At 31.4% G+C, this 26285-nt stretch overlaps 2 protein-coding genes across 2 annotated transcripts; both read left to right on the plus strand.

Annotated features, from left to right (window-relative positions):
* The first annotated feature begins 7579 nt into the window (after positions 1-7579).
* On the plus strand, positions 7580-9064 carry LOC123707700 (carbonyl reductase [NADPH] 3-like). The gene has a single exon (XM_045657980.1). It carries the CDS (start codon positions 8131-8133, stop codon positions 9013-9015), a length of 885 nt encoding a protein of 294 aa, XP_045513936.1. The 5' UTR covers positions 7580-8130; the 3' UTR covers positions 9016-9064.
* A 14358-nt stretch (positions 9065-23422) lies between these two features.
* On the plus strand, positions 23423-24771 carry LOC123707670 (carbonyl reductase [NADPH] 3-like). Its single transcript, XM_045657941.1, has one exon. It carries the CDS (start codon positions 23510-23512, stop codon positions 24386-24388), a length of 879 nt encoding a protein of 292 aa, XP_045513897.1. The 5' UTR covers positions 23423-23509; the 3' UTR covers positions 24389-24771.
* The last annotated feature ends 1514 nt before the right edge of the window (positions 24772-26285 follow it).

Below are 26285 nucleotides of genomic sequence, written 5' to 3' on the forward strand. Positions count from 1 at the left end.
AATCTATGTGCTATTTTCCCATTCCATTATAAATAAAGTAAAATAAATCAGTGGCGCTACAACCTTTTTAGGTCTGGGCCTCAGATTTCTGTATCTGTTTCAAGATCATTTGTTAATCTTATAGGCAAGTAGGTGATCAGCATTTCGTGCCTGACACATACCGTCGACTTTTTTGGGTTTTTAAAGAAATTACATTGGTACCGAGGATTGAACCTACGACCTCAAGGATGAGAGTCACACACTGAAGCCATTAGGCCAACGCTGCTACTGTCGTTAAGTCAAATGATTAAATGATAAATTTAACTTTTTGGTTTGCTGATGACAGACATGAAACTAAAACAAACCTCATATTAAAGTCAAAGTTGGCAATGACTTGCAAAAGTGTCAAAACACAGTCGATGGATGGGAAATGTTAGTTTAAACAATCCCGGTCAAATTAGACGGGACGTAGTTTGTGTCCTTTTATTGTTGAACTTGGATAATTACTTGGACCTTTTGCAGACTGACTAAATACAGAGACAAAAAATCATTTTTGATTCAAATAAGAGATAAGTTATTAATAAAATAACAACGTAGAAATAATTCGATTAGACTTAATATAATTATACATTTGTTTTACTCAATTTATTCGTCTCAATTGTGCGAATGTTCTTCAGTTAAAAACTGTGTAATTAATTACACTGGTAATTACACTGATTATGTTTTTATGTATAACGGGATTATACTTTGTTATTAAAAGTCCCATTTCACATTTATTTAAGGACGGAGTAGATTAGTAACAAGTTAAAAAAAATACCCGTAACCGGGGACATATAGGTCGCCATTCCTGTGTTAAGTACAACTACTGTCAGAAGCCTATACTTTAAAGAGGCTCGAGAAAGTGTTCCCTTTTACGAACATTATCTTCTGAAGGCCACCCCAATATCGTATTGGTTCGTGTTTTGCCATTAACTATTTATTAACCTAGTATCTTTCGTAATATTAACGCGAAATACCCTCGATTCCCGAGACCTCATATCCTGTAGCAGAATGTAACTTCTAAATTAACATACAAAGTGCAACTCGGATGAGTTTATAATGACTTATCAGATATTGGGATTGAATTTTCTATTTGAGGTCATCAAAACCTTTATGTTTCTATGTTATACACAAATTGTGTTTATAATTTTATAACAAATTACCGCGCAGTTTTACCTGTGTTGGTTGCTTTCCTCGATAAAATCAACATAAAATTGTACTAAGATCACTATCATGTCAAAAATTTATTTAAACGATTCTACGTTTTTTGTTCTGTATTAATTGTTCTATTATGTAAACAGCAGCGACTACAGGATAAACAAATGAGGTACCTAAAAAAAATTATATTAATATATTAAAAATTATTATTTCGCCGGGCTTTTTATTTAGGACGCACCACGTGCTTTATACTTAAAGCACGATGGAATAAGAATCGATTTGCTTAGCAAGTTTATTTAGAAATTTGTAGGTAAATTATTACTCAATGTCCCAAGCTCCAGAATGCCTGCATTCGGGACCGTGATTGATTGGCGGTTGATTCGTCTCCTTCCCCAAGATTGATCGGCTCCGTTCGTCTTTTAAATGAAGATTTCCATACTTATGATTAAAGAACGTTCCTTCAAATACTAAAGTGGTTCAATGCCACAAACTATTCATGTTAACGATTAGGTAACTTATAAAGTAAAATCCAATTGAAATAAAATTATAGATCTAGGTCTTAAATTTCTGTATAATAATTTACACAATCAGATGTCCAGATGCATGTGCGTAACATACAGGCATCAATATGTCTAAGGGTGAGTCTTAGTGAGCCTTTTTTCTCCCTACGAGCACGTGGTAATTACGTACTTTTTACGCCTATTAAAGCTAACTAATTAATCAAATTATTAGTAACTGTGTATTATAACTGTATGAATAAAATAGTCCCTTATGAAATTAGATAAATAAACAGGTTGGATAAAAAATTTATAACATCCATATTTCCCAAAGTTTGATGAAAGGGAAAGTTCATGAATACTACGAAACTTGTATTTTTAAACTAAAAGTCGTTCAATAATTAATTCATCAAAGGGAAGACATGAATATCCCTTACATATAAACTAAAAATTTTAATAATATTTTATTCTATTTTCTACAAAAATTCAATATAAATTATTTAGTACATATTAAAATTCTAATTGAAATTGCGACGTGGCAAGAGAAGTGGTGTCTTGGCGGTTTGGCGAGCGGTCAACTCGTTACGGAGATCCTGACTTGTGGTTATTGACCGGAATATTCGTTCATTGTACATATAATATTCGCTCTAGAATTTAACATTTGCTTGTATATTTTAGAACGAAGGCACTTTCAAACCTCAAAAAATGTGCCATACTATTCTTGAAAGGCTCGCAGAAAGTGACAACAACAGTCTTCTCGCGAGTTCGGTAGCAACTCAATTATAGTTATTGCTAGTATTGTATTTCCAAATAATATAAATGTAGTCCTGAACCGTAAGCGATTTTGGCCTTATAATAAAAATTCACACGCAGTATCGACCCACGCAGAGAATATATTTTAATATGATTTGTGTGTGAAGTCGCGTAACTGGGGGCCTACCATAAGCTTCCTTAAAACAATACAGTTGAGTTTAGGTACCTAAAGTCAGTAATATTGTGCTGTACCATGCCTATAACCTGAACGTATTAGCATCGCAAGGCCGAATGAAAGAACGATATTTTTTTTGAGGTTTCTACTTAAGTTTAGTTACGAAGCAAGTTCGACAGATGTTTCTATAAAAAATAAATAAAATATAAAATTATTTTTAATAATTCATTAATCACAATAAGCTACTATGTATTTATATATATATTAAATATAAAACTATTATTTCTATATATTTTAAACGTAAAGTTTTCTGGTGCTTGACACTTATTAAATACATTTTATCGTTTTCGAAAATTTTGAGGTTTCCTAAAAATTGGAGTTTCAATATTTGGGTGTTTACAAAATTTTAGTTTTATAAATTGTTTAACATATAAATACGATGGTAAGTGCTTTTCACAAATTTATTTTCTAAAAATAAATACCTATATCGAAGTGAATTCCTGATAAAAAAATACAATATTATTGATATTACAAATCAACTTATAACTCGAAAATAGTAAGTTTAATTCCTTAAAATTGTAAAAATTTCATTTATACGTTAACATTAGTTAATGAATTATCATAAATAATTATCTTATCTTTACAGCTTGAACCAGACAAACTCGCTGAATCGAGAGTCAAAGAAGAACCCCAATTAAATATATGAATATATGTTTATATAAAATTGAACATTGCCTAATGACATCTTTTACTATCTTTATGGCGTCATCCTAACTAAATAAATACTGTTATTATATTTTTTTCGAATAGCTTATTATTTAAGATAGATGCAGTGACTCGATTAGGCAACATCTGAAAGAAAAGAGGAATTGGTATTAAAACTAAAATAAGACTAATACGGGCTTTAGTGTTCGTTATCTTCCTGTATGTAGTAAAAACGTGGACTATCTTGGCTCAAGAAAGGCAGAGGATCTACCTTTGAGAGGTGGTGTTGGCGTAAAATACTCAGAATACCGTGGACTGCGAAGCGTACCAATACATCGATTGTTTCTCATCTCCATCGATATTTTAATAATTTATAATCACACTTTCTAAACTCAAAATACCCCAAAATATCCGAAATGTAAAATTATACATCTTATTATTTTAACTTTATGAACAAGTTTTAAATAAAATATTGAATTGTATATATTCTAAAATATTATTTGGATATTTCGGTACAATAAAGTTAAACAAAAAATAACTTTTTAAGAGAGTTCCGTCATAGTTTGTCATATTTTGGTTTTACCGAGCGGTAATAGTACGAATTTTCATAACAATTGAATGAACGAAATTTGATTACACCTAAGGTCACGTGGGAACATAAACTGTCTCGTTTACTCGATGTCATGGTATGAATAAGAAATGCATCTCAGTTGTAGGTTGTCAATAACAGCTCGTGGAAGACCCCAGTCATGTTTTAGTGTGTCCCAAAAAAAGTACAACTCAATTTGACTGGTTTTTAAGGGATATTTCTCCAGATTTTGACCAGTACGTTTCAGTATTGAAAGCTTATTTTCTAAGTAAATTGTCTCTTTTTTTTAAATACAACAGTTTCTGTAATTTTTTGCCATAACATACATTAAACGCATAAATAAACTTTTTAAACAAGTAAAAAATTTTCCGTAGATATAGACGGATACTATACTATAGTAGCCCTATTACTACCAATTAACTCCCTTAAAACAGCCGTATATAAATCATTATTTTTTTAGATATATTATACGATTTTCGGAACAAAACTTCATATCTTACCATATTGCACTTTGTTAGATAATATAATTCTGAATTCGTTATTATATCAGACTAATCCGTTCAGACATTCAATTCCCAATCTATTCTCGTTCAATCAACCAATCAGTGTGATGGAGCCTCAATACCGCAAGCCTTAATCTAATTCATTTACATTTCACACTCGGGCCGGCTAACTCACGTTGAATCTGTATACAAGTTTTTTACTTAAAGGCTTTGACATAAAAATTTTGAACTATCAACTTAACGGTATTACTTTCATAAATTCGTTCTAAAATTCATGAACTAATTAAATGAATTTAAATTGTCTGACGTAGTCTGTAAACTTATAATAGTGTATATAATACGATACCGATTATGGCAATATTTTACAAATTTTAATGAACTCTATAATACCGATGTAAAGGGTCGAACAATAAGTAGTGGTCGGTAATAACGACAATTTTTTTTAACTTTAAATATGATGTTATCTTGAGGAGGTTGCAGTTATCTTACTAGTAGAAGTAAATTCATTTTTCTTTGTAAAACAGTTTAATAGTAAAGCAATAATTATATTTAAGATTATCATTTAGCATACCACTCCATAGGATTTGGGGCACGTACATATATAAATATATATTTTTAAAGATAGTTGGTGATCAGCATTCTGTGCACAACCTGTTGCTGATATTTCTAAAATTTATAGCTATATAAGACCAAAAAACTAACACGAGGTTAACTTATTTAAAATTAATTATAATATATTGTATATATATTATAATTTAATTAAAATATAATATATTTTAATAACATATAGATAAGATGAATGTCTATTTATAGGCGGTCATAGTTATTTAACAGCATTACTATCCTATATTTCATTTGCTTACAAGTACACAGCATATCTCACATATAGCTCGTACTCCATCTATTTGGTGTTAAGACCGAAACTTCTAAATAAAAGAAAAAAATCGAATAAAGACCTATCTACCTAGTAAGTAGTATCTAACTAGTTCCTATAATGTTCTGTTTACGTGTCTCTAAATTTATATATCTTTAAGAAAGTCGTGTACACTTATATATATATATATATATATATATAACTCAAGAATGATTGAAAATTGGACAAATATAAGTTTTGAGGTTGATCAGTTGATGGGTTTATTCCGAGTTTGTATTAGCTTATCGGCACGATCATCGGTGATGGTGGAAATCTGTAGATCTTTGGCGAAACCATGTTCGCACTTGCGAGAAGGGCAAGGTATGGAGCAGGTACGGGCCAGCCGTAGGCTGCATCATTCTGGAGCCTCTCCTCGCAAGCTCGTCGGCACGATGCCTACATATATCAGACACAGTCTAGTTATGACTTATTAATTATGATTTGAAAGCTTCGAAATGTATGACCCCAAAGTTTTGTGACACAAAAATAAAAAAAATCGTTATCAACAGAAACACCTCCATGCATCATAATGCAAAAACACTCAAATCGTAATACCATTTATAAAAGCTTTTGACCCAAATTACAATCGGGCCAGAACTATAACGCTAAGAATAATCACGGTGCGGTAGCCTTTCATCAGTTCCATTTAAACACCCCTTAATCCTATCCTAACGAAATATTCATCAAGGTTGAGTTGTTAGACATGGTTTGAAGTACAAGAGAACGCTGTTCTAATATAATAATGAGAAAAGTTTGTTACTATAACGCTGTGTATGGAGGAATACATATACTCAGTATAAAAAAGCAAGTAAGCAAATTTTCTACATCTCAGTACATACAGACCAATATTAATTTTTCACTGTTCGAAATACATAATTTCGATTTAAGAATTTTTGATGAGAAATTTCGATTTAAGATTTTGAAATCCCAAATATTTTATCTCGGCCGATCGTCATATTTATTAGTCGAGTCATTGTTGAGATTTACTCGGGTTACGTTAGACACATTTTTATTTTGATATATACTTTTTGTTAATTATAATTGATAATAGTTACGTCCGCTATTTAGAATTTTATAGTGAGTGTTTAGTGCGTTTTATAAATATATATATATATATATATTTATATATATATATATATATATATATATAATAGTTATCATAGTGAGAGACTCTCTCTTTGTTCCCAAACTAATAGAATTTCTCCAAATCCTTACAGCTGATAATATTGTGTGCCTTTCTTCCTGGTAAGAAGATATTGAAGATATAAGATTGTGTATCGACTGCCACCGAACCGTTCTTTGTGTTACATAATTTTTAGCTAATAAGTAATTATAATTACTAAAATTTATAGTAGTTTAATATTACGTGTAGTAGAAAGCAATTAACGTATAAATTGTAGATTTAATAGGTACCACATTTTTGATCACCATTATTAGAGGTAACACACAATCATAACAAATCTTAATTACTGGTTGTAAATCGCAGAAACGCGTACATAAAATTTATTGTTCTTTTTATATTCCTGTCACGTGAAATATTGCGATCAAATTATTAAATTTAAAATTAAATTTTAAGCAATTTTAAAACGAATCGGTTGTACGTACGGTAAGGTAAGGTAGCAATTGTCATCAAAGCGCTTGATAATCTTATAATGTATGTAAACAGCAAGGCTCAAAGAACAATGTTCAACTGAAATATGCAAAACAACTTAAATTTACTCCTATATATCAAAAAATACGTTTTAAAATGTATAATTTGCTAAATGTTCAACGCAATTAAAAGGGTTGAGGTAAGAATCATAATCTATATTTTTCTCAGAAAAACTTACATACCCCACATAGTCACCCCATTAAGCAACAGTTATTTATAATAGAAGGAAGTGCTTGTTTGTGTGAGACTGATGCTGGTTTAAGGTAAGTACCTGTGTTACAGGTCAACAGGCCTGCAGGTGTAACGCTTTAACTAACAATTTTCTATTAGAATGGCAATCAACCTTTCTAATAGAAAATTGTTAGTTAAAGCGTTCCACTTAAGAAAACGAAAACATACTTAAATATATTTTCATTTCGAATTATACTACTTTTAACTTTATTAAAAAATTGTTTCCAATCTATTAGAGTTAGCTAAATATTTAAACTAATAGTGACCTAAATGTGGAACAAAACCATATAATACATTTTTTGTACTTTATATTAATTATAGTATCATGTAAATAAAGTAATTAGCTTGAAAAAAACATACTAAATGTTATTATAATGATACAGTAAGTAAAAAATTGTTGCAATGAGTCCTTTTAGGAACTTAATTCCTTCACGTCTACCTAGCAACACAACAAGACCATACAGATCATGTCACCAAAAATATTCTGAATACGAGATGAATTTGAGCCGTGGCCTCCAAGTTAGTACAAAACACATAACGACCAGATAATTTATGGTTATTGTCTTGATAATTGCCTAATTCGTTTCGCTATTAGAGTCGTGCTGCGACATGTCTTGCATTACAATCGACACAAAGAATCCGCCTCAGTGAAAAATATCTAATAGCTGTACTAAAACTTGGGTTTCATTATGTATTAAGTAAAGTCCATGATAAACACTTATCCCACAGTATGTGCTTGTAATTTACGGTAATATGAATATTAATTGTGAACTGCCGTAACGTTATCATACATTCCTTTTACTTTTTCTGTAATTATTTTTGACACTCATATTTGTCATTTACGTAAAGTATATACAAAAAAAAACAGCATTTAGAGGTATAAAAACTTATTAAATCATATGAAACCTTCAGTAATATTCCATATTTAGTCGCGATAATGGCTTCGAAAATTGCCATAGTAACTGGTGCAAATAAAGGCCTTGGTTTTGGAATTGTTAGAGAATTATGTAAAAGAAATGTTGAAGTGGTTTACCTTACCTCAAGAGACATACAACGCGGAAAAGATGCAGTAACAAGTTTAGAAAAAGAAGGTTATAAACCTAAGTTACACCAGCTTGACGTCACTGATGAAGATAGTGTCAAAACATTTGCCGATTTTGTGAAGGCAAACCATGATGGTCTAGATATTTTGATAAATAATGCAGGCCTATTTGATGCGAACTACTATAAAGTAAGCTATGAAGATGCCAAGAAAATTATAGATGTCGACGTCCATGGAATAATTTTAATGCAGAAATATTTCTTTCCGCTACTAAGAGATAATGGTAGAGTTATCAATATATCCAGTGATTGGGGACATATAAAAAATATTCAAAATGCCGACTGGGTGAAACGCTTAACTAAAAAGGATATCAAATTGGAGGATGTCTGTGCCTTTGTTGATTGGTTTTTGAATTCTATTAAAAACAATACGCTAAAAAAGGAAGACTTTTTTGAAAACACCGTTATGGCTTACAGAGTAGCGAAAGTTGCAGTGTCTGCACTAACTAGAGTGCAGCAAAATGAGGTTAATAGAGGTATTTCAATTAATTCGGTTAACCCGGGGTATGTTAAAACGAGTATGTCCCACGGAAGTGGGGATTTGACGGTGAGTGAAGCCAGTGTTACACCTGTGTTTGTAGCTCTTGATATTGATCAGTCCGTCAAAGGGAAATTTATTTGGTACGACAAAACTGAAGTTGATTGGGCAGATCACAGTTTAAATCTTGTAGTTCCATTTGAAGACTTTGAACGAGCATTGGCCGAAGTAATTAAATATTAAATCTTATTGTTTTAGCTCAATAAAAATTATTATATTTTTTCCTGCATAATATGGCGTTTATCTCATTATTATGTTTAGTCTTATTCTGCTTTAATTCTGATAATAATAGAATTTTGCTTAAACATATTAATCATGATACAGCAGTTTTATTACTAACGAGCAGATAGCCATTACCTTTGTTTCATTGTATAAATAACAATATCTCGTATAAAGGCAAATTAATTAAGACGAATGTCGCAATATAACATAAAACTCCCTAATACTGGGTACTGGTTACTGGTAAAAGACCATTTTTATGAAAAATGGAAAACAAGATTGCTATTGTTACCGGATCCAATAAGGGTATTGGATTTGGAATTGTTAAGGAATTATGTAAACGGGGTGTTGGTGTTGTATATCTTACTGCCAGAGACATTCAACGTGGTCAAAAAGCTGTACAAGAGCAGAATACTGTTTCCTTAAATTTCATGAATTCAAAGTAAATAATAAAGAAACTATTAAAAACTCTGCCGATTAATTAAAAAAAAACTACAGTGAAATAGAGACTTTAATTAATTCCGGTGTAATTAATGAAGATTTTTAAAAGACTTCATACGAAGATATGGAATACATTATTCATATTAATTATTATAGTCTATTGTTAAGTGAAGAATTATAAAAGATAATGGCCGAATTATAAATATTACATGTGATTGTTGACATGTCTCAAACTTAAACAATAGGTATTGGATTGTGCGACATACGAAGGATAATTAAAGACTTCGACGCATGATGATAACGTCAATGATTTTCTTAATTGATTCCTGCCGTCAGTGAAAAATAATACTATTGATTACAATGACTTTTGAGAAGTGGTCAAGCTTATAGTTGCGAATGCATAATGGTAAATAAGCGGGTTGCTTTTATCATACATTAATTTGTTTAAACAACTTTTATTTTCATGTTTAAATCGAAAGTTAATTTATTAAACTAAAAAAAAATACTTGAATTTACGCTACAAAAATAATTATATATTAAATGGAAACACAGTGTCAAAAATTCTTCAAGCTTATTAAATACAGTGTCCATATAACACGGTATATATACACCAGATTTTGCATTCGGGAAGAATACAATTGCTACAAATAGGTCTGCCTCAGTCTACTAAAAAAAGACTTTTGTAGTCTTTGTCTTTTTAGTCTTTGGAACATCTGCTGGGATGCATGCAAAATCACACAATTATATTTTTATTCACTCCATTTTATATCAAATTGGAGAATACTTTCATTTCCTTGTTGAAAGTAATAAATAATTAAAACAATATGATTTTATCCAATAACTTTTTTTTTATTAATTATCATTTCGACTTGTTGATGAGTGTTAACCTAATTGTTAAAAGTTCACATCTTAACCCTTGTTAAACCCCTAGTCCAAATATTTTTTTTTTATTTATCTCTACAAGGACCATCTTAATGCGGTCCTAAAAGAGTTCAGTAATAGGTCTCAATGAATTATTAAAAATAAAAAAAATACATAAAGCAAACATTATTTAAATTATGTAAATTAATTTAGTGTATACAAATCTTCGTAATATATCATTTAGAAGTCCTATTCTCTTAAAACACTTTTTGCATTACAGTAATTAATGTTAATTACTTTTTTAAGTAAAACACTTTATTATAAAATTTCCTATTCATTCTTGACAATTCTAATTAAATATAATTTATTCGTACTAACTTAACTTAATGTATACTTATAAGGTGTATTCCAAAACTACGTTGGTGACTGATTGCTCTTAGCTGAAACAGCCCCACGTCCAGTGGGGCTGTTTGTCGCGCCTAGGACAAAATAATGTTTATTTAGGAGACAGTGGCTCGTAATTGTCTCTATCATTGTTTTGAGATAAGTTCTGTTGAGGTTTAGAAGTCGCTTTGTTACTAGCGGCTAAACTGCTGAGAGTAAGACTATCTGCTGTCCGCGTTTACCAACCAACGGTGATATTGGAGTTCTGTAATTTTTTGGCAAATCCAGGTGCGGACTTTTATTTATTTATTTCCTATTTTTACAGTAACTTAATACTAATGCAATAGAAAACTAAATTAAAAACATAATATAAACATAACAAGTAAAAACTAAAATCTAAACCATTTTATAAATAATGCAATTCTTGTGAATTCAGCCAGTGTGCAAATAAAAACATCTGTCTCACAAGCAATAACATTTAGGGTGCACAAGACACGCGTAAATGGTGCTTCTCTAAGTACGTACGCGCCCCAGACACTGCCAGCAATTGCGATCGCTTACCACGCCGAGAGTGATTATTTGGCACACGCAGCCCCAGTCTCCCCAACATTTTCGCATTATATATTTTGCCTCCAAGGACCTTAAAAAATATGTGATAGTAAGGTCCCTCCTTACCTCTAACTTGTTGTATCCCACCATTGGACTTGCGCGAAGGGCAAGCGCAAGGGATATGGGCCAGCCGGCATTATTCTGTAGTCTTACCTCGCAAGCTAGCTGGCACGATGCCTATACCAGACACAACCTAGTTTTGACTTACTAATTTTGATTTGAAAGCTTAGAAATATATGACCTCAAAGTTGCGTGACGCAAACAACATTATCAACTGAAACATCTCCATGACATCATAATGCAAAAACAAACTTTTTACCAAAAATCCAATCGGGCCAGAACTGTAACGCTAAGTATAATCATGGTACAGTAGCCTTTAATCAGTTCTATTTAAACACCCCTTAATCCTATCCTAACGAAATATTCATCGAGGTTGAGTATTTGTTAGATATGGTTTAAAGTACAAGAGAATGCTGTTTGTAATATAATAAAGTTGAAGAGTGTGTTTCTAAAACACTATCTATCGCGTAAGGCATTTAATAAGTATATAACGCTTCGACAAAATTAAACTAAAAGGGCACAGCTAGTGAGCAATAATTTCTACATCTCATCACATTTAGACCAATATTCACCAAATTAGTATCCATTTCTGCGTATATGGGTTTCCATATCAAAATCCAATGCAAGACAACTGTTTTTTTTTAAATTGTGGAGTTTTTAAATTGAGGACTTAATGGTCAGTACTTCAATACTTGCGACAGTAAGTCTCTAATAATAATGATGAACGCCGTTTATTTACAATCTATACAAATTTTAATAATACAGTTACACAGTTTAATGTTTTTTTGTGCCTTCAGTACCACTAATCGAAAAAAGCTGAAGAAAGGGGTTCTTCAGCTTTTTTTCCTAATTTCTCTATCCATGGCTTTCTTTCTCCATTCACTTCCTGCTAACGTTTCTATATCTTCTATCCACCTTTTTCTGGGGTGCCTTTTTTTCGTTCTTCCCCTTGGTTCTTTCCATAATGTTCTTTCCCCGCTTATTGCCACTTTAATTTTAGGGCACAATGCAAGACGTATATTACTTTTATTTTTCGTTTTATTAATTTTTTATAGCAACTTTACTAAAAAAAAGATTAAGAAACAGAACTGCATCAGCCGGCATTGAAATTTTAATTTGCCAGAAGAAATTTAATTTTACTATATCAATCGATGAAAGAAGCGGAAGCAATACGACGCCAACGATTAGGAATAAACAAGAAATTCAAAACATCTGCACAATGATTTAAAAAATATTATTTGTTTTTCACCAAAGTTTATCGCTTAAACGATATTTATTATTTACTTTCTCTTCGCAGGTTGGTTCTAAATGGAATGCTTCTTAGCACTTCAAAACTCTTCATTAATCGAGTTATCAATTTGTATTCTTACAAATTACCCACAAGGATGGCTCCTTGTGTAATAAACAGGAGCCTGTAATGCTACACCATTCAAGTCACTCATAGTATATTTCTGTATTATCTAAATTCAATAGCGTCAATAACAAATATTAGATTACTCCATTTATAATACTAATAATTAGTTTGACATTTGTTATTTTAATATTATTTAGTATCTTTATATATTTTTGACATTATATTCCTAGTAGAAGGAAGAATCTTTACCGGTATGAGTATATTTGGGATAATAGGTTACTACAATTGCTTGCAATAGATTAATCTGGTATATCAATAAATCACATAACTAGATATATATTACATTTTTTTTTAAATATACATATAATCCTTATTGCTCGCACTTGTACTGATATTTTACCATAGAGTACCCAAAGTTATCTCAAGATTATCGCTTATAATATATTAAGGAAAGTTTTCAAATACCCTTGAAGTCTAAGTAAAAACTAGTAGTGCTTATTAAAAATGGACCCGGATGTCAAATAAAATAATTTTGTTAGTTTGTTTAGGACTTCTTAAGGATACAGATAATTTCCTACATTCGAAAAGTTCGTTTCATTGTTCGCTCTACTTCTCAATGAAACTTTTAGTTTATTATTAAAAGTTTTATTTTTAACCCTTACTAATATTCCTTACTTATTAAAAAGTAAGACAGAGCAAGAGATGAGTAGAAGATATAAAGATAATAAGAGGCTCAATTTGGACAAGAAGAGCTAATATTAGAAAAGAATGGTAGAAGCTGGAAGAGGCCTATGAGTAACAGGACACGCTTATCACCAAAACCGGCCCATCTGGTGGAAAATCCACCCAGTATAATATATTAAAGATAATTTTTATTATTAAGCCCTTATTGCTGGTACCCAGTATAATTAATATATAAGATCTTAGTAATGTGTACACTAGTATATCTATATACCTTATTTTTCGATATGCAACTTTACAGAAATTGGTTAAATAAGATAAAGTGTAACAAAAGGCTTTTATTGTCATAGACATGAATAAAAATAATACAATTATTTCCTTTTACCTTATTACTACAAAGATTTTTACAGAATTTCATTAATTGTAATAGAATGATTACTATCATTGTTATCGTCAGTATATATTTTTGTTATGAATGCCTTCGAACCTCTTCGAATCAACTGTGGTAGGGACAAGAAAAAGATGGCGCGTAACGGAATAATGTGACGCGTAACCGAAAAATGTGACGGTATTTTTTTTTACAATGCCGATAAAGAAGCTTCACTTCAATAATAAAACTCTAAATTAGAAAAATATATATTTGTCTTAAATTTGCAATAGTTCGAGGCTTGAAGGTATTTACTCTGGTGTTAAGGAAAAAGAGACAAAAATAGTATGAAGACTTAGCTGATCCCACAGCGGGGCATAGAACGGTAGAGGCGGTAGAGGCAATTAGAAGTGGTACCCTAAACTTTCGGCTTGTGCAAGTGCTGTACATGCATGACATCGTGCGGCGGTGGTCTCACGTATGTCATAATGTTTGTTCTGCAATGGGTAACAATTTTGCTCTGCTTTGAGTTATTCAAAAATGGTCGACAGTTACGAGGTAGGTATAGAAAGCATTACTTGCTCACAGAAGGAGACAACAGAAAGAGAGAGGGAGCGCTCTAGGACGAATCCTAGAATTAGAAGACGCGGAGTAGATAGGAGAAGATAGGTCCATCTCCTACCTCCTACGTGGTGCTTACTGCTGCGGAGATTTTGAGCGTAACATGCCGTTGAGACCCCAGTAGAATGGTGGTTTTAGTGGGTATTGCTCACCCATTCTCTAAACAGTAGAGATTCTAGGGGTCGAGTTACATATACCCCTGTAACTTTAATGCGCAAATGCATTTCCACCTCGGATATCAAATGTAAAAAAAAGTTCACATATAGGGTAAATCCGAAGCAAAAGCACTTTTATTATGGGGTAAATGACGTCACATCCTGTAAGCGAGTTGCAAACAGTGGCTCGCCGATTTGCACGAATCCGATGCGGAAGTTACGTGATCACGTACGAGGAAATGGAATTTTAAATCTGCATTGTGCTTAACGCTTCCTAGCGACCACACTCATACTGCGTACAGCTGGAGATTTACTTGGATTTTTGGGTTTTATTCAGCGACCTGCTGTTTACAAGGTTACATGTACATAGTATTGTCTTTTGTTGACATAGCTTTTACACATTAAGAAAACACTTTTTAAATGGATTGAAACTATGTATTATTAATATAAACTTATAATTATTTATATAATTTTAAATTTAACAATCCGCGAAAATAGAGGACACCGTGAGTCGTTTTTGAAAAATACCTTCATCTTTTAGTCGATATCAACTTCGGGGAAATAAATACAGATAACACAACTTTCTCTACAGCTGTGATACTTTTGACATTCAATACCTTTTGTCTTCAGTCACCGTCACACGCTGTAAAGTACGCGAAACGTCGGAAAAAAATTAAATTTAAAATTATGTAAATAATTACAAGTTTATAATAATAAAACTATGTTTATATTACATAGCTTCAATCCGTTTAAAAAGTGATTTCTTAAGGTTACATGTACCTGATTAATACGATTTTTTTTACTAATTCTATACAAACGACATTTTCTTGACTATCGTCGTTTGATATGAGCATTATAGTAGTGTCCGATGGTATTTCATATATTTAAGACAAAGCATGTTAATCCAGTCTGTGATTTTTCATTTAGAAAGCAAGTTTGATGAATCGAGCGTGTACCATATACCTACTTTTAGCGTAGAAAAATTTTATATTACTCATATTTCAACGAATTTTGTAATTATTTTTAAACAATTGGAGTTCTAATGTAAACTCACTGCCTGCCTACATTTTCTTTCACAAGCACTCGGAACGTAAGAAACACGCAACGATACAGCTTACTCAACCTGACAATTGAATATTTAGATAGCTTTGCATAGAGAGAGAGAGATCATTGATGTAATGTAACGGAATCATGCTAATGCTTAAATGAATTATTTACACTTGTGTATTTGTATTGTGTTATTGTGTTAACACAATCTCTCAACCAGTTATCACGGAGCACAAGGCACATTTACGCGTCAATTTCTTTGATTAAGCTTTTTAGTGAAGTGATAAACATGTGTTTGACACATTATTTTTTTACTGTAACAGCCGTTTCTTTTTTTTTTTTTTAAATATGCACAGATAAAGAACGATCCATTTCTTGGGTCTGGTTGTCTACACCTCAAGGTCGCACGCTTATCTATTCATAAATAAGTACTCACAATTGTTAGCGCAGAAGTATATAGGAAGTATAGAAGAACGTTGATAGACTTTTTGTACATAAATTATAGAAAAGTCTTCAACATCACAGATTAAATGAATCTACCACTTCCAGTAAGGCAAGACACGGTCAAAAGTGAAACGAACGTATAATTGTTGGTTTTGAAACCATTCTTTAATTTAAAATAAGAATTACGTCTGAAGGTCTGTCTCATTAAAAGTGTATTTTGTATCCGTTGTCTTAAGTCTTTTCCGTACCCTAATTAGGATAAGAGGTAAGAAGTACAGTAATTACATCGTTGAGATAATAACGGTGCAAACTGTAGCGTAGTATTTTTACATCATGAAGACTTTAGTTCTTAAACTGTGAATTTATGTGTTTATTATTTTCAATTGTTCTTAACAAGTAAGTCACGTCTTCGATTTGAAACTTGTTTTGCTAAGATTGTCTTTATCAAATCAAACCTTTTTAGTGACTTTATATAATAAACATCCATTTTGGTTAGTAAATATATCTAAAAACCTAGTTTTAGTACCTGTAACAATATATATTTAGATAAATAAATAAATGTAATCGAAGCCACTGAGGTCACAATGCATTGATCCAACTAGCATTACGACGCTGGCAGAGGAAGATGTAGATGAGAGAATAAACGACGAATCCTGTATAGAATAAACTGTATTCGAATGAGAATTCTCGTCAAGAATTGTAATTGAAAAAATGTTATTTTTTGTCCATTCTCTTGATTGACATACAAAAGTAAGGGGTTGCTTTTTTCACATTTGAGTCGGTTCGATTACCACACGAGGACTTGAAATAAAATCACATCATCTTTCAGCAAAATAGCCCATCTAATAATTAAGATGCTTTCCCTTGATGTTCCATAGTCTATGGACGTCCGGTATACTTTATATTAATTTTCTTCCATGTAATAGGTTCATTAGTCTTCACTTGACACTCCTTATTTACTATGTGCATGGCATAGAACTTCCGCTACTACACCTAGTATTAAGCAAAACTATATTTTTCTACCTAAATCGGAAAACTCCTCAAAAATTTGCAACATCTGTAATATTTTTACCCATCATAGCTGCATAGAACATTAAGATTATTGAAATTTAAGTCGTTACCAAAGTTTTAACATTCACAAACGTTAACACTAACGCCCTCAGGAATTTTGATGTCGCCAAAGCTCAGCGGTTTTGTGCATTAATATGTAATTAACGAATACTTAATAGTAGAATTTGACCGAATTCTGTGTTTTACTGCTAATCAACATTCAACTATGCAAATCTCAGTGGAAACTGTTATGCCTCTGGCTGGAATATTTAATTGTTTGCGAAGCGTTTAATAGCACGGCGTGTTTTTTATAGACTGTTTTCGGTTTGACATCTGACAGTTGTTGCTCTATACTTGTTTATTTGTCACTTATAATATCTTGCTGTTGCTTGATTTTTATCATTAAACTATATATTTTTTACATTTGGAAAGCACTGTTTTAGGTTATTTATTGTAATGTTACAGAAACATCAGACTTATTAAGAGCGCGAGAAATACATATGCAAATATTTTAGGAAAGAGTCCGAGTTGAAAAAATATTTATAATTTATTGGACATTATATATTATTATTAATACTTATTTTTAGTTACTCGATGAAATAAACTTGTACTTGTACAAAATTCAAGGCTGAAGGATAACCATCACTATAGATGTAAGCCAGTGTCACATGTGCGTTGCCACAAGGAATATCAAACTCCTTACAAATTACTCATCTACTTCTAGAATCAAATGATTTCTGAAGTAGACACTAATTGTTTAATAATACATACGTTAATCATACACGTAGATTGCACATTAAATTGTATGTAAAATTATTTATATTTAAAACATAAAATTAAAACAATCGCATTGTTACTGAAAGCTGTCATAAAATCAAATATCAATGAAATTCAACTGTACCTTGATTTACAAATATTGTAGTATGAAACCGAAACGTTATAACATGTCAGTGGCAAGAGGCCAAAGGTTGCCGACAGCCTGCCTAACAATTATTTAATATTAATTGAGATCGTGCAATATAATATTCACGTGCCTATGTAAATTACACAAACCATTACCTCCTTCCTGTAACCGAATTACATTAATAAACATGTTCTACTATTGTAGATACAATTATTAATATTATTATCCAATGTTGCTATAGTATTTAAAGGGCCAGATTTTTGCATGAATGATATTAATTATTCTTATAGAGCCACCACCTAGGCGCCGTCAAATTGTCCAAAAGATACCAGTTGCAGTTATAGTTTTACTTAATGATAATAATTTATTGCAAGAAGATGGTAAATGTTTAAGTAATAGTAAGTTCGCATATTCTGCCACACACAATGGCGCGCAAACTTGTCTTTAAAGGAGTTTTACATTATTAGTCATATGAATTGATCAATTTTTGTATTATTTGTATCGTACATATCATATCAAACGTTATTAAATTTATATCAACTACATTGTCTCACGCAAATAATCATTTATTGAATAATACATTTTTTCCAAAAATAATACACCAAGTCGGGTTTTAAAGAGTCTAGTCGGAAGATCTTTTAATTATTTTGGTAAATGATTGTAAACCTTAATAGCCATACAAAAGGTGTCTTTCCTTAACAGTTCCAGATTGATTTTTGACACAGCCAATTTCTCCCCATTTCTACTTCTTACTTCGACTTAACCGTAAGAAGTTTCATAGTCACCTGAGACCAACACTGTTATCTAACCAGATAAATCAGCATAAGTATGAAAAATAAAAAATAAATGGATTAATTTCAATATCATTCTGCAGACTCGAAAACGTAGTTCAAAGTAGGTAACTGAACTTGCAACTAAATAGATTTGACGTTGTTCGAGGTGCGTTTGAAGAGGTTCCATTTGAAATCGTTAGTTCTAAGTACAACACTCTAAGGTATAATGAAAACTAGTAAAATCGACCAGACTAATTTCGGTATATACTTACAAATAGCTTTAGCAGGCATCATTCTCACAAACAAGCATTTCGTTCAATAGAAGAAGAAAAAAATGTACAATAATAAATAGCTGTAACTATTTTATGTATGAAGTTTTTGTGAGAAGATAAATAAAGGTTATTATTATTATTAAATGTTTGTGTTTACATACATTGTGTTTATATACACAAAAGTCACAATAAGACATTATTTTTTTACAAAATACTTTATTTTCACATAATAATTATACTATTGTACTTTAATTTCGAATAATATGATAAAGATTTAACTGAAAACTAAAAGTGTTGGACTAATCATTTGTAAGCAATTTTACTATTCACAGTATTGCAATTATGTAATTTAGTTTTAACTAGGAATGAACTGAATTTAATTTAAGACTACACGTAGTATATAATAAAGAAAGTTACCTTGCTTGTAGCCCGCGAGTTTTGGGTACCAAGCGTATCTTCTCCCTCGATATAACAAATATGCCGAGAGCGGAAGACGTTTAACTGAGAAGACTTTGAAATCAATTCAACTAGGACAGGTAATTATTGCGGATATCTATCCTTCGATGGGATTAAGGATTTTTTCTTAAATCTCAAGGAATACTCGTATCGTGTCAAAAATATTTGTCCCACAAATCAGTCCGCGAGCATTCTAAGCGCACCGCACACCTACATAAGGTATAAGATGGGAAAACGTATAATTTTGTGTTCGAAAGCATTTCCACATTTCATAAGTGTGTTATTATCTCCTTTTTTTAGAGCCTCTGCTTATTCCCCTTAATACGCGATATAGGCCCTAAGCTCGCGGGTCTTTCAACTATAAAAGTGTTATGTTCAAGTTTATTTAAAAAAACAAGCTTTTAACCCTTTTGAAGTCATTCTGAAGATAGATGATCAGCCTTCTTTGCCTGACGCACGCTGTTGACTTTTTGAGTGTAAGGCAAGCCGGTTTCTTCGAGCGAATATTAAATGCGCACATATAAAGAAAGTTCAGTGGTGCACAGCTCCAGGATGAGAGTCGCACGCCGTAGCCAACACTGCTCAACACTGTAAATTCCCGAACTTTTTTATTTATGGTTAACCAATATGATCTCCAATATTGTATATGTAATCTAACTCTGTTATGCCTATGTGTAAATTAGCCAACAAATTTTTCCCCGAAATTGAATTGAAAAAATGTTCTCTTACAAACAGAGCTATCGCCAAAATATTGCAATAAGTTATCATATATATTTCTCGCTTTTTTATAATCATAACGTCATAGTTTTTATTATGTTAGTTAGTAATAGTCATTAAGTATAAAAATGCTGTTTGCCAGTTAAAAGATCTGCAATTATGTTACACTGCAAATCTTAATAAGACATAAAATTTGTCCAAAATGGAAATATAATATAATAATTTCAAATTAGCTTATACACAAATTTAATCCTAAACGGAAATATACTGGTAACTCGTCACTTAACTAAATTAGTCAAGCAAGACCTGGAGCAAAGCCAAAGTGCCGCTCCAAACAGTTCTATAAACAATAATTAATTTAATACATTCTTCCTTGAATTCTGAATTCTAGAATTGTATTGTCAAACAAGAGGTTTCAAATTTTGTATGGTCTTCAGTTTGGTACACTATACAAGACGCGACGCACTATACAATACCATAATTGCGTACATCGAGCCCCTTGTTTCTTTCTATTTGGAGCCGAAAGCCTTGTTATATGTTGGTTACCTACCTTACCTACTTGTAAGGCTTTCGTTTCTGGTAATATTTTGGGTGATTTACAGATATTTATGTATGTGAAAAGTCAGAGAGTTCAAATCTAATCACTAATATTTCCGATATTGGCTTTATTAAAATAGAGCATTGTTTCAAAGCTATAATTTTAAGTAAATGAAATTATTGTTATAGGAAAATAATTTCTTATTTAACAGTCTGTATATTTTGTAGGCTCACTTAATACTCGTAGAATAAAACACAGTTGTCGAAATATTAGATCTTTCATACATTATAACTACCGCTTTCTGACGGGCTGGTAATAACCATTGTCTTGATAATTCGTTCTATCGGACCATTTCCTATTTATAGTCGGCATCGAAAGTGTTTTAAAATCTCTAAATTATATTACAACAATTTTTCACTTATATAAGTAATTATAATTACAAAAAAAAATTAAAGTTCAAAATTAAAATTAATTCCAGTTTTATTATATATATTTATTACTTGTAGTTGAAAGTAATTAACGTTGTAAATTGTAGAACCACCACCACCAATCACAATTGTAGAGGTACCACATTTTTGATCGCCATTACGAGAAGTAACACAATCACGACAAATCTTAACTACAGGTTGTTAATCGCAGAAACGTGTTCATAAAATTTCTTGTTTTTATATTTTTGTCACGTAAAAGATTGCGATCAAGTAATTGAATTTAAAATTAAATTTTAAACAATTTTAAAACGAATCGGTCGTGCATACGCCGTCAAAAGGTAGCAATTATTCATCAAAGCGCTTGATAATCTTGTAACGTTTGTAAACAGCATGGCTAAATTGAACAATGTTCAACTCAAATATGAGAAACAACTTAAAGTAACTCCTATTAACCAATAAATACAGTTTAAAATGTAAAATTACCTGAATGTTCAACGCACGCGAGTGCCTTCCGGCAATTCGTTACTTGAAACAATTCGTTAAGAGAGTGGATATAAATTTGTTTTGTAATCTAGCTGTAATCCTTACTGGAGTAATTAAAAAGGGTTGAAGGTGTAACGGACATTCAACCTTTCTAATAGAAAATTGTTCGTTAATGCGTTCTATTTAAGAAAACGAAACGATATTTTCATTTCAAATAATACTACTTTTAACTTGATTTGAACTCAATTGTTGCCAAAATGTGGACCAAAACTATTTAAAAAAAATTTCTGTAAATTTATATAAATTATAATGTTAGTAAGTAAAATAAATTTGTTAAAGTTTTTTTTTAAATTATAAAGTTCCTCATCTAATTACTTTATAGAAACTGGGGCTACAATGCTTGCAATGAGCCCTTTTAGGAACTAGTTCCCTTCACGTCTATCTAGCAATATATTCTAAGCAGTCAGTTTTTCACTATAAACGAGTACAATTGACCAGAAATAGACATCTGAATGCGAGACAAATTTTAGCCGTGACCTGTAAGTTAGAACAAAACACATAACGACGAGAGAACTTATGGTTTTTGCCTTCATATAATTGCCTAATTAGTTTCACTACTAGATTTATGCTGCGACATGTAACAGAAACAGAAACAGCAGAAATAAAGTAATGAACTTATTAACTCATATGAAGCCTTCAGTAATATAGCATATCAGTCGCGATAATGGCTTCGAAAATTACCGTAGTGTACTGGTGCAAATAAGTCCTTGGTTTTGGAATTGTTAGAGAATTATGTAAAAGTAATGTTGAAGTGGTTAACCTTACCTCAATAGACATACAACGCGGAAAAGAAGCAGTTACAAGTTTAGAAAAAGAAGGTTATAAACCTAATTTACACCAGCACAAGTGACATGAAGTCACTGATGCTGATAGTGTCAAAACATTTGCCGATTTTGTGAAGGCAATCCATGATGGTCTAGATATTTTGATAAACAGTGCGGGCCTATTTGATGCTAACTATCATAAAGTAAATAGATCTAATAGAAAATCTCTATAGATGTTGACGTCCATGGAACTTTTTTAATGCAGAAATATTTCTTTCCGCTTATAATAGATAATGGTGGAGTTATCAATATATCCAGAGATTGGGGATACACAAAAAATAATTAAAATAACGACTGGGTGGAACGCAAAAGACAAACATGTAAACACCATTATGGCATACAGGGTTTCGAAAGTTTCTGCACTAACTAGAGTGCAGAAAATGAGGTTAATAGGAGGGATTTCAATTCGGCTAACCCGAGGAATGATGAAACAACAACAAGACCCACGGAAGTGGGGATTTGACGGTGGGTGAAGGTAAGTGTGTTAACCTGTGTTTATAGCTCTTGATATTGATCAGTCCGTCAAAGGGAAATTGGTACGACAAAACTGAAGTAGATTGGGTAGATCCATTTGAAGAATTTGAACGGGCATTGGTAGAAGTAATTAAATATTAAATCTTATCATTTTAGCTCAAAAAAAGTATTTCTAATTTTGTATTTATTATATTAGAGATTTTTCCCTATATAATATGGCGTTTATCCTAAGCCTTATTCTGATAATAATACAATTTTGCTTATACATATTAATCATGATACAGCAGTTTTATAATAACCGAGCAGATAACCTTTATATTATTTCCATTGTATAAATAACACTATCTCATAAAATAAACTGACAGTTAATTACTAATGAATTAAGACGAGTGTCGCAATATCACAAAAATCTCAATACTGTGTACTGTTACTGGTAAAAGACATTCTTATAAAAGATGGAAAACAAGATTGCTATTGTTACCGGATCCAATAAGGGTATTGGATTTGAAATTGTTAAGGAATTATGTAAACGGGGTGTTGGTGTTGTATATCTTACTGCCAGAGACATTCAACGTGGTCAAAAAGCTGTACAAGAGCTAAATACAGAAGGCTGTTTCCCTAAATTTCATCAACTCGAAGTGAATAATAAAGAAAGTATGAAAAACTTTGCCGATTATTTAAAGAAAAACTACGGTGGAATAGACATTTTAATCAATAATGCTGGTGTAATTAATGAAGATTTTTATAAAACTACGTATGAAGATTCAAAATACATTATTGATATTAATTATAATGGTATATTGTTAAGTGAAGAATATATTTACCCTATCATAAAAGATAATGGCCGAATTATAAATATTTCAAGTGATTGTGGACATATATCAAACTTAAGGAATAGGTATTGGATTGAACGACTTACCAAGGATAATTTAAAACGTGACGATATCAATGATTTTCTCAATTGGTTCCTGCAGTCAGTGAAAAATAATACTATTGATTACAATGACTTTGTAGAAGACAGAATTCTTTCATACAGAATTTCTAAAATTGCAGTTTGTGCGTTAACAAGAATTCAACAGAAAGAAATAGGAAAAAATATATCAATTAACTCTTTACATCCTGGGTTCATAAAAACTAACATGACTAAAGGCTGCGGTAATTTTACTTTGGATGAAGCAGCTGACACACCTGTTTATTTGGCTCTGGATATTGAACAATCGGTCAAAGGCAAATATTTTTGGTTTGATAAAACTGAACAAGATTGGACAGACCCAAACCTTAAGTTGTACTGTGATTTTGATTCAATTGAAAGTCAATTGAAGGGAACCAAATAATTCAAATATTTACATAATATATACTACAAAATATTTACATAATAATACATAATATATAAAGATAGCAATAGGTTTTAAATGCAAAACGTAATAGGTGCAATAGAATAAATATAACTTAAATCACATTTTTTCGCAGAATAAACGCTTCTTTACAATGAATGTTCAGAAAACGAAATTGGCTGTCCTGTGAGCGGAATAGATTGGTGCACTTAGAAAAGTAGATGCAAGGTCTTTTAGATTCTATTTCAAAGGCTTAGATAGTATATTAGCGTATCACATTTGAAAATGGTCAAGTTTATAGTTGCGAATGCATAATGGTCTGTAACTAAGCGGGTCGTTTCAGAGTGATTGTATAAATTCTAGAATTTGGTCAAGAAATAGTACTTGCACTTGTTTCATTTTCTTCTGTAAATGAACTTATTTGCAATTATTTATTTGGGAAAAGTTATTCATTATTAATGTCACAGACATTCTCAGACATTTATAAAACTAATAATAAAAATTTCTTGAAATTACAATACATAAATAATTATGTACAAAATTTTATGGCAATGCGGTTAATTGTCGTAAAATAATTTCTTCTGGCTTATTTAATGTAGTAACCACAATGTCCACATTACACAATATACACCACAGAATTTCCACTCAGGAAGAATAGCATTGCTACAAATAGGTATGCCTCAAAAATACCGAGACTTAAAAAAACTTAATAAAACAATTGCATTGTAGCAGAGCTTTTGTAGATTACAAAATAATATGCACATATATTTGGAACATCTGCTGGGATGCAGGCAAGAATACATTACGCAAATTCACACAATTCTAGATTTTACATCCCATTGGAGCTTACTTTCATTTCCTTGGTGAAAGTAATAAATAGTTAAAACTATATGATTTAATCCATTAACTATGTTGTTTTTTTATTAATTAGACTTTCGACTAGTTAATTTAAATTTATTAAACCATAACTAAGATGAGTGTTATCCTAATTGTTAAAAGTTCACGTCTCAACCCTAAGGCGTGTTTAAGCCCCTGTTGTCCAAATAATTTGTCTGTTTATGTTTACAAGGAATATTATTGAGTAAAATAATAAATTGTTAAAAATTCAATATTGATATTATCCTATCACTTATTAAAGGCAAATAAAAAAAAAGATCAATTAAGGTAAATTAATTGAGTGTATACCAATCTTCCTAATATATAATTACGAAGTTAAAATATAATATATAGAAAGTGTTTAAGAGCTACCCTTTTACAGTTTACAGTAACCGTATAAATTACTTTGTTACGTTAAACAAACACGACAATTCAAAATATAATTTATTCAAATAGGTAAATCGCTTCTAAATTTGTTTTACTGCCAGTCCAATGGCGTAGAATGGACTAGAACAATTCCCAATAAACTCTTCGTCACTCTTTTAAGTCGCCCTTCTTAATATATACATAATCATCCACAACCTTCACATCAAGCTCCATTAATAATAAGAAATCCGTATACTACGATACGTAGCCCGTAGTACACCCCTTCGTGGTGAAATAGGAGCATCCACTTACAATGTAAACGGTAATGCGAACAGCACGCAAACCGGTAATATCAAGGTGGTCAATATCAAAACAGAAAATAAATATTTCATAGCCGTATATACACCGGCCTAAGTCCGTCACCACAATTAGCACGCGTTCACCTTTAAGGTTAGGCTTTGGCCCACACACTAGCAACGAATTTCGAACCTAGGAAGTAAAGTCAAGGAGAACATTCTTATAGTAAAAACAATTTTAAATATTGTTTGCATTACAAGCATTAAGATTTAAAAAATTGAAATAAATGGAAAATACAATGTCATCAATCAGTCAATTCTTTTTTAATTTATTCTATAATTTCTTTGACACGTAATTA

This window comes from Pieris brassicae, chromosome 3 (assembly GCF_905147105.1).
Source record: "Pieris brassicae chromosome 3, ilPieBrab1.1, whole genome shotgun sequence".
Lineage (NCBI taxonomy): Eukaryota > Metazoa > Arthropoda > Insecta > Lepidoptera > Pieridae > Pieris > Pieris brassicae.